The sequence below is a fragment of the Oncorhynchus gorbuscha genome, linkage group LG20 (assembly GCF_021184085.1).
Source record: "Oncorhynchus gorbuscha isolate QuinsamMale2020 ecotype Even-year linkage group LG20, OgorEven_v1.0, whole genome shotgun sequence".
In the NCBI taxonomy this organism is placed as follows: Eukaryota; Metazoa; Chordata; class Actinopteri; order Salmoniformes; family Salmonidae; genus Oncorhynchus; species Oncorhynchus gorbuscha.
Genome location: NC_060192.1, coordinates 9,147,150 through 9,163,731, shown reverse-complemented (window position 1 = coordinate 9,163,731; position 16,582 = coordinate 9,147,150). Strand labels below are relative to the sequence as shown.

General features: G+C 38.7%; 1 protein-coding gene across 1 annotated transcript in view; it reads right to left on the bottom strand.

Moving 5' to 3' along the window:
* lamc3 (laminin, gamma 3) overlaps positions 1–16,582 on the bottom strand; it is a 270,427-nt gene that overhangs the window by 103,475 nt on the left and 150,370 nt on the right. The window contains exons 11-12 of the mRNA XM_046317609.1: positions 16,387–16,496; positions 10,205–10,441 (exon numbers count right to left, since the gene is read on the bottom strand). Of these exons, the coding sequence (XP_046173565.1) occupies positions 10,205–10,441; positions 16,387–16,496 (347 nt within the window). The remainder of the gene's footprint in view (positions 1–10,204; positions 10,442–16,386; positions 16,497–16,582) is intronic.

The following is a 16,582-nucleotide window of genomic DNA, read 5'->3' as shown; positions in this document are numbered from 1 at the left end:
CCATTAGCTAGCTAACGTTAGCTGAGGTTAGATGGCTGGCTTGCTAGGTAACATTAACTTAATGTATGAAGTGTGTGTAATGTTAGTGATGTTTTCTCAGAATGCCATTTCGCAATGCTAGTTATAGCCTAATGTTAGCTAGCTAACTAGCTAACATTGAACCTATTTGGTTAACTTTAGCTAGCTATGACAATCAGTTTGTATTGCTAGTAAAATCTTGCTGTTAGCTAGCCAGCTGATGTTAGATGGCTGGCTAGTTAGCTAACATTACCTGTACGAACTGTGTATAGTGATATTATCTCAGAATGACATTTCGCATCTATTGTATAATAATGCTAAAATACTTGTATCTGGAATTTGTCTTTCAGCATCAGTAGAACATGCCTGACTTTCCTCCACCAGTCAAACAAGGAGAATGGTCTAATGCCTCCCATCAACAAAAGAGCTGGCCCAAGCAAGCAAAGGCAGCAGCGCAGTCATCAACTACATGCACAAGCTCCACCACAGCCTGGACCTTCATGTTCTGATCACAGGCCACACCAAGTTTGCCCTTGACCGGTGCTTCGGCCTTATCAAGCAGCCCTGCAGAAAGACGAGAGTGAACACCTTGTCTGAGATGACTAGTGTTGTGAAGGAGAGCACTGTGACAGGGTCAACATCTCACAGCTGGTTGGACTGGAAGATGGTACGGTGCTGGTGGAAAGCTAAGGCTGGCAACAACATCTGACTCCGACCTTCAGGCCACTGCCACAGATAAAGCAGTCCCAGCCCTTCAGGTGAAAATAATTGTCGTTGTATTGTATGAGGTGAATTGATGTTGTGCAGGGTTGTAAAATGGCTTCAGATTTCTTGCCGTTGTTCTTATTCATCTGCTGCGCAATGCTGTCATCCTTCCACCCATAGATTGTCTGCCTGTACAAGCACCACCTGGACTGGACACAGCTAGACAACGTATCAACGTATCTTTTTGAGAAGATCGGGGAGTTTTGCGAGGAAGAGGTTATGGACGTCACATGCCCTGCACCAAAGTCCAGGGCAGGACAGAAACAGACTCTTTCCTAACACATCTCATATGTTGCTGCTACAATTTTTTTTATCCTGCTGCTCAGCCACTTTACCCCTGATTGTATGGATATAACTACCTAGTCTATCACTGATATAGTTATTGATATCGTTCTTGTACTGTACATAACAGAGGTGTGGACTTGAGTCACATGACTTGGACTCGAGTAAGACTCAAGTAACAAATATGATGACTTGGACTCAACTTTGACTTTTAATTTAAAAAATGATGCTATTAAAAAATGTGTGCATCACATCAACTCTTCATTTAATAGATTACAGTTTGAATCAGACAGCAGCCAATAAAATTGTGCCAGCTGAGAAAAAGTTGTTCGTGGCAGTGCAGAGGAACGTCGGCGGGTGAATTCAGATGGAGCCCTTGGATAGATGATACCCAAAAGTATTATATTTGGATATGAAGACAACGCTGTATCAACAAAAAACAGATTGCAACTTCAAAACATGTGGGAAGAAAATTACAGACAGAGGCGCAACAATTTCCAACTTTGTTCGACATTTGATTTGATTTGAATCTCTTTTAGTCCCTATTTGGACTAATCTTCCAAGAGTCCTTAAACATTAAAATACAATTTATAATACGAACACATTTTCACATGTAACACACTATTACAAACATACATAATACTTAATGACCCAATAAATACTCAATCTAAAAAATATTGATTCTTCTATGTATTATATTTAAATGGTTTTAAAATAATTTTTACATTTATATATTGAAAGGTTTCTGGTTTGCTCAGTTAATTTATTCAATTTCTTTATTGCTCTAAATCAAAATGTTATTTTGCCTGTTTCTCTTTTTTGTCTGGATAATGCATAGATGGTGGACAATCTATTCCTAGTATTTATGGAACGTCTGTCTCTTACCAACTGAATACCTTTGTGAATAGAACTTGGCATGTTTTTTTTTCATTTATCTTGTCAATTGATGACCAACCAAGAACATTGCACATGACTGCAACAGAAGAACCATATCTCCACCTTAAAACAATCCTTGCTGCTTTGTTCTGTGCAATCTGCAGCCTTCTAACTTCACTTGATGATGCATTTCCCCAGACCACAGAACAGTAGTTCACTTGACTCTCAATTAATGCTTGTGTTATTTGCTTAATAACTTTTCCTGGTAAATATTTAGCTATCCTTCTGATTATGCCTGCTGTTTTAATATATATATATATATATATATATATATATATATATATAACAGCAATATATATATATATTATTTTACATAGATTAGTTATTTGAGACAAACCATGATAAGCAGTTCTCTAGCTGCACTCCCAACAGTTTGGTTTCTGCCACTCCTTCAATTTGTTTTCATTCCATTCCTAATTGTATCCCATGCTGTTTTGGCCTTTTCCTAGTGGAACAGACCAACATAACTTTGGTTTTCTTGGTGTTTAAAACAAGTTTATTCTGGCAAACCCACTTCCTGATATTCTCCAAATTTCCTTGTAAAGCTTGCTGTACCTGTTGAACCGATTGTCTTGCTGCATACATTGTAGAATCATCTGCACATAGGGTTATTGGTATATATTACCAATAATATATTACCAATAATTACCAATATATTACCAGTTCATCATCAATCCATGGAGATGGACGGGCACCAACTGTTCTCTTTCTTAGGGGCATGATGGTCCATTACCTCAGTGAGAAAATCAATAAAACATTCTGTAGCGTGATTTAGTTCATCCTCTAGATAAATCAGCTTCCAGGGTACAGCAGCCAAATCATTTAAAAATAGCTCATGATTAAATGTTTTAAAGTTTCTCTTGACCACAACCCTTGGGGGTTTCTTTGAACCTTGGTGTTCATGGTTATGGTCACAATATTATGGTCTGTCCAGCCCACTGGCATTAATCTGTCTTTTTTAAGCATTGCAATGGTATATTACAGAAAATCAGATCAATGCATGTATCTGAACAATGACCCAACTAATTGATGATCTGGTAGTATCATTAACCATTTGTTTTAAACCACAGTTCTCGGCATATCTCATCAATTTTGTTCTATTCGAATTATTGTGATCCTTCCAATTTATATTAAAATCACCCAAGATAAATACATCTCTGTTGCTATCTGTGGCCTGGTCAAACCCAGTACATAAGTCATCTAAATAGGACACTTTAGAGCTAGGAGGTCTATACACACATCCCACCTGGTGAGGCAGATGTACTTGAGCCCATAGTGCTTCTACTTGACATACATTAAGGTTATCCCTCCTCTTAAAATGTATATGATTCTGAATATACAGTGCTACAGCCCCACCATTCCTATTCCTATCCCTTCTCAGTAGACTATACCCATGAATGTTAATTTGCCCATCATTTACAGATGCATCTAAATGTGTTTCGGTCAAAGCCAAAATATGAAAATGATTTATGTTGACCAAGTTAAAAAAAACTCATGTATTTTGTTAGGAAGGCTACATACATTAACCTGAGCTATATGCAACCCTTTCCTTGTCAAGTGGAGATCAATATAGCATGTATTTGTTGTAGTTGAGGTTGTTACGATACACTTCAATACACAAACACAAATTTGAACATTAAATTAAAATAGCCAGGGAGTCATTCATGATTTGCATAAATGTAATATACTAACTATTACTCCTGTTAAAAATATGAAATGGCATTACATTTGGTGAAGAGCATGCGTAGCACATTCATCTCCTGCACATCTATCACTCCAGTGTTTTATTGGTATATTGTAATTACTTCGCCACCATGGCCTATTTATTGCCTTACTCCCTTACCTTACCTCATTTGCACCCACTGTATATTGAACTTTTCCACTGTATTATTGACTGTATGTTTGTTTACTCCATGTGTAACTCTGTGTTGTTGTATGTGTCAAACGGCTTTGCTTTATCTTGGCCAGGTCGCAATTGTAAATGAGAACCTGTTCTCAACTAGCCTACCTGGTTAAATAAAGGTGAAGAAAAGAGCACATTATGACTTGTTTAGGACTCGAAACTCAAAGTTAAAGACTTGAGACTTGACTTGATACTTGATGTTCTTGACTTGAGAATTGACTCGGATTTGCCTGTCTTGAGTTGGGACTTGAGTGCTAAGACTTGAGACTTACTTACTGAAAAAGTGTGTGCGAGCAAGGAGGCCTACAAACCTGACTCAGTTACACCGGCTTTGTCAGGAGGAATGGGCCACAATTCACCCAACTTATTTTGGGAAGCTTGAGGAAGTCTACCCAAAACGTTTTACCCAAGTTAAACAATTTAAAGGCAATGCTACCAAATACTAATGAGGTGTATGTAAAAGCTGAAATAAACCATTCTCTCTACTATTATTCTGACATTTCACATTCTTAAAATAAAGTGGTGATCATAATTGACCTAAGACAGTGAATTTTTACTAGGATTATATGTCAGGAATTGTGAAAAACTGAGGTTGAAAGTATTTGGTTACGGTGTATGTAATCTTCCGACTTCAACTGTATGGAATACTATGTGATACGTGCGTGTGTAACAGTATATTAAGTATCCTAATGTACTGGTGTGAAGGCAAATGGGCAGTGGTGTTTCAGTAAAAATACTTTAAAGTACTCCTTAAGTAGATTTTTGGTGATATCTGTACATTAGTTTATTATTTATATTTTTGCCGACTTTTACTTTTACTTCACTACATTCCGAAATAAAATAATCTATTTTCTACTCCATACATTTTCCCTGACAAAAGTACTCGTTACATTTTGACAGGAACAGTCCAATTCACACACTTATCAAGAGAACATCCCTGGTCATCCCTACTGCATCAGATCTGCCAGACTCACTAAACACAAAGGCTTTGTTTGTAAATTATGTGTGTTGGAGTGTGACCCTGGCTATCCGTCAATCTATTTTTTTTTACAAAAAAAAAAATTGTGCCATCTGTTTTAATATAAGGAATTCAAAATGATTTATACTTTTACTCAAATATGACAATTTAGTACTTTTTCCACCACTGAATGTGGCTGGGGGTTATAGCATTTATTTCACATGACCCATCAATTTAGACAAGTGTGTCTGGGTAAGTGTCATCTAATATTTATAAAATATTTCCCTGGAGTTTTTCCTTATTGTAGGCTACTACCACTTTTAGTCTTCTTTAGTTCTTTACAACACTACTCACTGTTTAGCACATGACCTCACATGTGAATCCTTAAAGAGATAGGTGGGGATGGTTTAAGAGGGTGTGAACAATGCTGAATGGGTGTGTAGACAGAGGAAAGCTCTCCAGTAGGTACCACAACATTCATTGGCCCTTTTCCCATTGTTCCTCAAAAATACAGTGTATGATAAACCATTTTGTAGCCTTTACTTTTATCCAATGTAAAAAAAAACAATTTCCAGTTTTACTACATAAAACCGTTTTGAGCCGGTCAGTCACAAATGATTGCGGGCATAATCTCAAAACTTTAAATTGAGGAACCAGTGTATTTCTAGATGAAACACTGATTAGGTTTGGTGAAAAAGTTAGATTTTTTTCTATTGTACTTAGTCAATTGGGAAATGTGTTTAAAGTTGAGAAAAAATTGCCTTTTTGATGATCTTTTTGAGTTTTGTACTAAGAGTTGTGAAATTTTACCACATACTCCTGAAAATAGTACCAAACCGATTTAAAAAACCTGTCAAATGTATGGGTGGTGGCTAATTATAATATTTTGGGGGCGTAGTTTAGACACAGCTCTTTTTGTGCAACCGTGAGTGATAGTGTCATTTCAGCAATTAAGCAGGAAGTGGTGTGCCTTGTTGAATATATATATATCACCGTTAAGGGCTGTTCTTGTGCACAACACATCATGGAGTGTCTGGACGCAGTACTTAACTTTGGTTTAATGACCTAATGTTATAAAGCCCAGAGCTGCCTTATTGCTTTTATGAAGTGGTTACTAATGTATTTAGAGCTGTAAAACTAAATGTTTTGTCTTACATGTGGTGTGGACTGATATACCATGGCTTTCAAGCCAATCAGCATTCAAAGCTCAAACCACCCAGTTTATAATAGATTTTATATAATGTGTTATTTTATGCTAGTACATATTCTATGAATATGATCAGTGACAGAGTTTTGTGAAAGACTCATGTATGAGAATGCTTGCCTAAAGTCAGTGGTTCTCAATTCTCTCCCCAGGGACGTCTAGCTGTTCCAGAGGTAGCTTACTTGATTCAACCTGCCCAATTAACACAATAATAATGCCTAAGCAGTGAACAGATAAAATCGTGTTTTTCATGAAATTGGATAATATTTAAAGGAAACCAGATCAAAGTATGGTGACCAAATGTTGCTTCTACATTTCTAAAGTTTGATCATAAATTTACTTGTCCCCTTCCTGATATGAAACACTTGGATTCATTATTAAGGGGACAAGGTGACATCACCGTATCGCTCATTTTTATACATCAATGGTAACATAATATTCTCTTAATGATATTAACTGTCTTCTTGGTAAACAACTCCAGTGTAGATTTGGCCTTGTGTTTTAGGTTATTGTCCTGCTGAAAGGTGAATTCATCTCCCAGTGTCTGTTGAAAAGCAGGTTGAACCTTGTTTTTCTCTAGGATTTTGCCTGTGCTTAGCTCCATTTAGTGTATTTTTTATCCTGAAAAACTCCCCAATCCTTAATGATTACAAGCATACCCATAACATGATGGAGCCAGGACAAAAATGGCTTTTTCAATTTTCTTTGCAGTATTACTTTAGTGCCTTGTGGGAAACAGGATGCATGTTTTGGAATATTTAGTTCTCTACATGATTCTTTCTTTTCACTCTGTCAGTTATGTTAGTATTGTGGAGTAACTACAATGTTGTTGATCCATCCTTAGTTTTGCCCTTTCACAGCCATTAATCTCTGTAACTATTGTAAAGTCACCATTGACCTCATGGTGAAATTCCTGAGTGGCAATTGACTTAGGAAGTACGCCTGTATCTTTGTAGTAACTGGGTGTATTGATACACCTCCTAATGTGTAATTAATAACTCCACCATGCTCAAAGGGATATTCAATGTCAGATTTTATTTATTTAGATATATACCATTAGGTCAAATCAAATCAAATGTTATTGGTCACATACACATATTCAGCAGATGTTATTGCGGGTGACGCGAAATGCTAGGTGTCATTCTTTGAGAGGCATTAGAAAACCTTCCTCATCTTTATTATTATTCCAGCCCAGGCACAATTTAGATTTTGGCCACTAGATGGCAGCAATGTATGTGCGAAGTTTTAGATTGATCCAATGGACCATTGCACATATATTCAAAATGTTCTATCAAGACTGCCCAAATGTGTCTAATTGGTTTATGAATACATTTTCAAGTTTGTAATTGTGCATTCTCCTCAAACAATAGCATATTATTCTTGCACTGTAATAGCTACTGTAAATTGGACAGTGCAGTTATATTAACAAGAATTGAAGCTTTCTGCCAATATCAGATATGTATATGTCCTTGTATTTTTTTGTTTGTTACCTACAACCTAGCCATTTCACATTGGTTACACTGTCACAAGAAAAAACGTATAATATAATAGCTTGCTGGACAGTATTTTATTTGAGCATTTCTTATACCAATAGACTATTCGAAGAGGGACGCACACTCTTTTTTTTGCGGAATGTTTAACCTCTTACATCCACCCGACACGCAGGCGTCCCATCTAGACATCTGGAAATGCAAATGCGCTGCGCTAAATGCTAATAGCACTCGTTAAAACTCAAACGTTCATTAAAACACACATGCAGGGTACTGAATTAAAGCTACACTTGTTGTGAATCCAGCCAACAAGTCAGATTTTTAAAATGCTTTTCGGCAAAAGCATGAGAAGCTATTATCTGATAGCATGCAACACCCCTAAAGACCCGCAGGGGACGTAAACAAAATAATTAGCATAGTCGGCGCTACACAAAATGCAGAAATAAAATATAAAACATTCATTACCTTTGACGATCTTCTTTGTTGGCACTCCTAGATGTCCCATAAACATCACTATTGGGTCTTTTTTTTCTGATTAAATCGGTCCATATATAGCCTAGATATCGATCTATGAAGAGTGTGTGATCAAGGAAAAAAACAGCGTTTTATAACGCAACCTCCTTTTTTTAAATTAAAAAAGTTGACGATAAACTTTCACAAAACACTTCAAAATACTTTTGTAATGCAACTTTAGGTATTAGTAAACGTTAATAATCGATCAAATTGATCACGGGGGCGATGTATATTCTATAGCTCTACGTCTTGAAATAATGTCCGGATATATCTCAACCAAAATATCCTGTTGGAGACCGGAAGAAATGGGCTGTCTCTTGTTCGTTTGACCAAGAAACACAGCCTAGGCAAATGACAAGACTGTTGACATCGTGTGGAAGCTGTAGGTATTGCAACCTCGGCTCCAGGTAATGTGGTTTCCATTCAACAATACATTCAAGTGGCGCATTGATATATTTTCCAGTTTTCAGTGATCAGATTTTCCTGCGCTTTTCGATGAAACGCACGTTCTGTTATAGTCACAGCCGTGATTTAACCAGTTTTAGAAACGTCTGAGTGTTTTCTATCCACACATACTAATCATATGCATATACTATATTCCTGGCATGTGTAGCAGGGCGCTGAAATGTTGCACGATTTTTAACAGAATGTTCGAAAAAGTAAGGGGTAGGATCAACACGTTAATACAGCAGCCAATAGAACAGCAAACGCACAATGGCGGTAGGCTATAGCAGTTATTTATTAAAACCCATAACCATTCAATCTTTGTGAAGTGAAGTGAAAGCCTTCTCCATCTAATTCTAGTCCTTTATTAATCAAGGATGATAAGGACAACAAAACATATTTAGTTTAACTGTTGAAAGCGAGGAAGGAATGAAGCAACAATAGAGAGAGAAAGAAGAGGTAAGCCAATAACATTAGGGGAAATATTATGAAAGTTTCAGCCTACCAATAATACAAATACGCCCTATTATACTTCAAAATTAAAATCAAATTTGCTAGCCTATACTTGTATATTTGTAGGCCGCGTGTGCTGCACCAGAATCAAATGTTCTCTATTGCTTTATCATCGTTTGAACAATGTGCGTAATTCCGGTCCATATAATACAGTATAATACAATACAGTACAGTAATACAGTTCACACTCAAAAAGCCTACTGGAGCTCGTTTAATTTGTTTACCCAAGAGAGCATACAGCTAGCTACATCTATGGGCTTTTATGTTTTTCTGTCGTGCGTAATGTTCAGTAGCCTATATCATACAGTCAGTATATGTATTGGATAACGGCACAATCATTTGGGCTTCTTTGGGCTTGGGCTCAAGGATGGTGCTATATGGAACCTTATCGTAAATGTAGGGCTTGTATTGTATTTAATATATGGCTCATCAGTCTCAGCTAGGATCAGGCTGATCCAAGCTCTAATTAAATCTAGACATTTATATGCTTTATAGAACTTTTGAATGACAGTTCCATTTTTTGGCTGGAAATACCGGGTTACCCAGGAGAAAAGTGATTTATTCTTGGGATGGAACATTTGTAAAATAATGAGAAAATATTCAACCCTATTCCATTCGTATAAACACAATAATGGAACCTGTCATTTTAACAATACAATATGGCTATTAAACCAGAATAAATACAAAAAATGTGTGGTTCTACAAAGAACCTTTGAGATTGTGAAATCTTCTTTATGGAACCATTCTCCATAAATGTTTTATAAAGAATCATAAAAAGGGTTCTATATAGCCCTCAAAAGGGTTGTTACCATTGCGGAACCTTTGTTTGGTGCTATGTAGAACCTTTTTTTTAATGTATCTTCACAGAACTTTAAGAAAGGGTTCTTTACATCACCAAACAGGTTCCATTTAGAACATTATGAAAAAAGGTTTCATATAGCACCAAAAAGGGTTCTGCTTATTTTACAAGCCAAAGAACCCTTATTTGGCACTATATAGAACCATTTGCTTTCAGTGTGCAGAGAGAAGAGTAGAAAAGAGTAGGGAAGGGAAGAAAAGCGAAGGTGGAGAAAAGAGAGAGAGAGAGGATATGAGAAGAGACAAAGAGAGGTAAAGAGAGAAAGAGAGAAAATGAGAGAACAATAAAACACGAGAGACACAGATTAAAAATCTCCTACCTGTCTCAGGGTGGCAGGGTCCGTGCTGGTGGCAGGTGCAGGGCACACAGGGTGACAGGGGTCCTCTGTTAGGGACCTCTCTGGTGTAGCCTGGGGCACAGAGCTCACAGAACTGACCCCCAAACCCAGGGGGGCACGTACACACCTCAACCCAGGGAGCAGGGGGGGTAGAGGATGTAACAGGGCTGGAGAGGTGGGCAGCGGAGGCCAGGGTTACCCCTGAGAGTTGGGACGTGTCTGGGGAGAGAGTTCGGAGATCATTAAGACTTTAACTCCAACTCTGGAGAGAGAGGGCATGAATGCTCAAACGTACTCTGAAAGGCTACTCTGACATACTGAAGTTAATGGTCCAGTAATAATGTGTGATTGATCATCAGTAATTTAGCCAAGTTGCTGTTGCATAGGCAGTGGTGTAAGTACTTAAGTAAAAAATACTTTAAAGTACTACTTAAGAAGTTATTTGGGGGGTCTGTACTTTACAATTTATATTTTGACAACTTTTACTTCACTACATTCCTAAAGAAAATAATGTACTTTTTACTCCATACATTTTCCCTGACACCCAAAAGTACTCGTCACATTTTGACAGAAAAATGGTCCAATTTACACACTTCCCTATTGTCTCTGATCTGGCGGACACAAATGCTTTGTTTGTCAATTAGAGTGTTGGAGTGTGCCCCTGGCTATCCATCAATAAAAAATAAAATAAGTGAAATGGTGCATTCTGGTTTGCTTAGTATAAGGAATTTGAAATGGTTTATACTTTTTACTCAAGTGATGTTTTACTGGGTGACTTTCACTTTTACTTGAGTTCATTTCTATTAAGGTATCTTCATTTTTACTCAAGTACGACAATTGAGTACATTTTCCACCACTGTATATAGGTGGGAATTCACCCCATATGTCTTTTACTGTAGGCTATTTGCCCATGCATGAGGGTGGTGTAGAATATAGCTCTGTAGGATACAGTAGTGTGCGAGTGATATCAGCTGGTAAAGCTAACACTTTTATCATCTCTGTCTCTCTGGATATTCACTGGAGGTCCCGAGGTGCCCAATAAGACAAGCCAGCTGTTCACCATGTAAACTCTGTTACACATTGTAGCTCTATGATAGTGTGGGGTGTGTGTGTGTGTGCGTGCGCATAAATGCATTTGATGCACATGGGTGTACACACACACCTAGCTACCTCACTCTGGGAATCTCTGATAAAACAAAATAAATCAGTGCAGTGGAGTGAGGGAGGAGGAGGAGGAATGGAGGAGAGGAAGAGGAGGAGAGGTGGAGGTATGGCAGGAGCCTGCACCCACAGGGATTACTGATCCCTCTCTCCTTCATGAATAGTGATGGGGGGATAGTACAGGTTGAATCCTCCTCAGCCATCATACAGAATACTACCACCACTAGTCAAGGTCCAGCGCTTGGCTTTTAACAGTGTGTGTGCGTGTGTGTCAGTCACAGCGAATCAGGGGTGTGAGATTTTCAAGAGATCATTTTTTTTGCCTGTGTGTGTGTAATGAGAGGGAGAAAAGACAGGATGAGCATGAGGAAGAGAGAGAACTTGGGCTCTAACAAATTGTGATCCCCTGATCCTTCGGCGACTATCAAACACAGTTCATTTACCATACTATCTGCAAATCAGCACCCAACCAACTCATCCCCCCTGACTGCTTGCTAACCCCTGTACAACACTATCTCTATCTCTCTCTCTCTCTCTCTCTCTCTCTCTCTCTCTCTCTCTCGCTCTCTCTCTCGCTCTCTCTCTCTCTCTTCCTTTTCTTCATCTCCTGTCTCCCTATTTTTCTCTCTCCAACTCTCTCTCCCACTTCGTCTTTTGTCCATCTCCTCATCGCTCCCTTTCCATCTGTCTCTCTTTGCATCTCTTTCTCCCTTCTCTCCATCTTGCTCTCTCCCCCTCTCCCGTCATACCTTTTTCCACCCCTCACAACTCCCTACCCTAACATAACATTACCTGTACCACTTGGCTGTCACACAGGCAGGATCCTCACCCAACAATGTGACAGAAATCACCTACAGACAATCCTGTCATTAAAATAATTCAGCCTAATAATGAATGCCTTAAGGGAGGGAGGGAAAAGCACTTTGTGGGATTTTCCTATTAGCGTCTCTGGGCGTCTGCAGAGATAAGGCACTTCTAACACTGTTTGAGAACTAATTTGAGACACAAATAATTTGCAATGTTTTCCTCCGCGATATGCATAGAGGTTGTATGAATGTGTGTTTAAGAGGGAGAGAGAGTGTGTTTATGTGTGTGTGTGTGTGTGCGTGTGCGTGTGTGTGAGAGATAGCGACTGTATGTGTATGTGTACATGAGTGTGAATGTGAATGTGTGCATGTGCATAGTGTGTATGTAAGTTTTAATGTGTGTGTGGCTGTGACACCCGCAATTAAAGTGGCTGAAAGAGAGATAATGGCTTTGAATAGCTGTTCTGTCATCTATGTGCTGTAATCCAATGCAATCCCTCTCAGATCATCTCAGTACATTGATCTAAACACTATGAGAGAGAGAGAGAGAGAGAGAGAGAGAGAGAGAGAGAGAGAGAGAGAGAGAGAGAGAGAGAGAGAGAGAGAGAGAGAGAGAGAGAACCCCCATCCCCCCCAAAAAGAGCAGAAGATTTGGAAGAACAGACAGGCAATATCTGTGAATGAAAGTCCTGCTCTCGCATAGATGGCACAACCCAGTGCTTCAGTCAGAGCAGGTGTGTGTTGAACACTCAGCGACAAGTCACTCAGTCTAAAGATGCCTTTAACTGATAATGTAAATGTGTGTCTGTGTGTGCCTCTACCACTTATCAGGCTAAAAGTGGTTTTGTGTATAAACTAGACAGATAGAGTGTGTGTGCGTGTGCGCATGCGTGCGTGTCTATCTGAAAGTGAATTAGGCAGACTGTTACTAAGTGAGCTCGAGCTCCAGTAGTAATCATCCCTTGCCAGTGAACAAACTTGGCAGCTGATATTTGCGAGGCCCAGCGGTGCTATCAGAGAGATTCTCCTCAGAGCCTAACAGAAGAGGCCGGCGATAACGAGAGGGCAGCAGGTTGAGAGCAGGAAGTAGGAACCAGACTGCTGTCTATTAACAAACTGCTGTAGTAAAGCCCTCTCATGTTTGGCAGGAAAATGTGAATAACAGGGCAGAAAGGAACCCCTACAGTGACTACAGAGCATGTTGCCTGCTTGCATATCATACTTTAACAACTTTTCTGATGAAGAAAAATGTCTAGGTTAAATAGAAACATACTCATAGTAATAGAGTACCGGAGGCACAAAAATGAAAAACACGCTAGCCTTAGCATGTACTATGTGCACACACTTATGCACTCCCACTCCTACAAACACATATACAAACATTCACACAGCAAAAGTGTTACAATCCAGGTGTTGAGGTATAAAGTTATATCTGAGTGTTGATTCTAGTGGGGTTAACACCAGTAGATTGAAATTGAATATTGGTGTTTACTTCGAACGACCAACACACAGTAGTCTGAGAACTTCTCTAGGCAAGATATTTTCTCCGTTCTACCTACCAGAGATTCACCCCGATTCTGCCAGTGGCTTGTGGATCTCAAGAATGATGCAGTGACCAAAGATTACCAGGGGAATTCTCAGGCTGAACAGACAACAGCTGAGAAGTGATGAGATACCATTGATTTTATCCCTTCACAACAAAACGGAAGATTCTCAATTAGAGGTAAGCTAATGTTGGCTAGCTTGCCAGTTTAGCTGGGTTAGTTAGCTAGCTAACGTTATAGTCCTGTATTGAACTCTGAAAGCCATCAGCTATATCTTTGGTATACATAATGTCAATCAATGTTGCCTATGCCATGGTAGTCACTGCTAGACTGGTAGCGACCTTCAGCGGAGTAAACATGTTTGTTTGTTCATTCTATCTTTGACCGAAGTTAGCTAACGTAAGCTATGTTACCAAATAAGAGTATCTCATCTATTCCACCCTTGTCTGGAAAACTGTTACTGTTATCTGTTACTAAAAATAGAATTGTCGATAATAACTAAATCACTCTTTATTTGTGTGTTGGTAGTCTCAGCTGGCTAGCAATCTTGCTGCCAATTTAGTGACTCTAGTTAGGTAACAGCAAGCTGACTATATTGAAATGTCCATTGTCAGGTATGCTTAGCTAGCGAGTCTAATAGAGATCAATACAATTAGTGGGGTGCTTAAATTGTGTATTTTTGTGTATTTAGTGGAAGGTGGTACAGAAGCTGATTCCACCAACATGCGCTTCCAACCCCTAACTCTGAACAAGATGAAGATAAGTTGGCCAAAATATTTACAAGCTGACAGCTAAAATAGCTTAATTTACAGTAAGAATGGTATAAACATGAATTGGGTAATGTTTGTATGGTTTGTGTTTGTTTTATGGGGTTAACGGTGGTTAGAGGTAGTACCTTCCAGACCATGTAATCAATTTCGTCTATTTCCCCTCTTCTCTTTTTACCCATTCTTTTTTTTTTTTACTCAGGTTATCTGGAGTGATTCCATAGTGCCTTGCTGAAAAATGCCACAAAGTGGGGGAATTTTGGGTAAACAAGCATGAGGGAGCAAACACACATTGCAGTTATGGATAACACTGTGGGACAGAAACTAGTAAGGGACACTGAACATTATAAAATGAAGACTACACGGTAATAACACAACCACCTCTCCTTTTTCTGCAGATTATCAAAACAAGACAGGTCTACAAAATTCCCTGCAAAGGGCTACTATTGACAATAATGATCTGTCAAAGTAAATGGGCTGGGGAAGGTTTACTGACAGTACTTTGAGATGAGGAAGGGGGTTTTGGTTTTGCAGGTTCGTGCTCAGACATTAAATGCTTCGTTGGGTATGAGAGCGATGGAGGTGCCATTTCTCCTCAATCTGCAGAGAATTGTAGCTACAGATTGTTTGAGCAGATGATGTAATTTACCCAAAGATTTTACTGACATCTTGTCTATTTCAAGTCTTCTCTCATTGATCTGGACCATCTTCTCTTATTGATCTAGATCGCCCAACACAAGTTGTCGTCTTTCAGAGACTACAGAAATAAGGCTTTACACCCTCCCCCTTTACACATCCCCCCAACACTGCGAAAGTGTGACAGCATCAACTCTAATAAAGTCTTATTTTAAGTCGGAATTAGCAACATCATGATGTTAGGGAACCAACACTGTAGGGGTGTTAGTTTGTCAACACTTTGAAAAGTGTTAGTTTAACCTTATTTTGGTGGGTCACATGTAATTTCTAAGAAAGTATTTAATTTAAAACTTCTTATGGCTGGGGGCAGTATTGAGTAGCTTGGATGAATAAGGTGCCCAGAGGTGCCCAGAGTAAACTGCCTGCTACTCAGTCCCAGTTGCTAATATATGCATATTATTAGTATATTCGGATAGAAAACACTCTGACGTTTCTAAAACTGTTTGAATGATGTCTGTGAGTATAACAGAACTCAAATGGCAGGCAAACCAGAGGAAAAATCCAACCAGGAAGTGGTAAATCTGAGGTTGGTTGTTTTTCAACTTAATCCCTATTGAAGATACAGTGGGATATCTTGAAATCTTACACAGCGGTTGTATTAAGGAGACGTGTATCTGAAGTTACATGTATAACACTTGTATTTTCATCAACAATTATAATGAATATTTCTGTAAATTGATGTGGATCTCTGCAAAATCTGAACATAACGCACCAAAGTATACTGAGATTTTTTAAATATAAATATGAACTTTATCGAACAAAACATACATGTATTGTGTAACATGAAGTCCTATGAGTGTCCTCTGATGAAGATCATCAAAGGTTAGTGATGAATTCTATCTCTATTTCTGATTTTTGTGACTCCTCTCTTTGGCTGGAAAAATGGCTGTGTTTTTCTGTGTCGTGGCTCTAACCTAACATAATCATTTGTGGTGCTTTCACCATAAAGCCTATTTGAAATCGGACACTGTGGTGGGATTAACAAGAAGTCTATCTTTAAAATGGTGTGAAATACTTGTTTGTCTGAGGAATTTTAATGATGGGATTTATGTTGTTTTGAATTTGGTGCCCTGCACTTTCACTGGCTGTTGTCATATGGATCCCGTTAGCGGGATCTCAGCCATAAGAAGTTTTAACACTGTTGGTGTTAACATTCTGATCTTACGGCGTGCACACACACACACACTTACAGTTGTGTCCTCCTGCGTTGCTGATCCTGAATGCAGTGAGGTTGAAGAGGAGACTTTGGAACTCGAAGGCAGACAGAAAAGGCCTCAGTCTTGTCTCCTCCTTGTGAAGTCTGGAAGAAGACAAACACATGATTACTGAGGACCGCACCATATTATTACAGTAGGTTTGTATGAAGGAATGCATGAAGGAATGCAT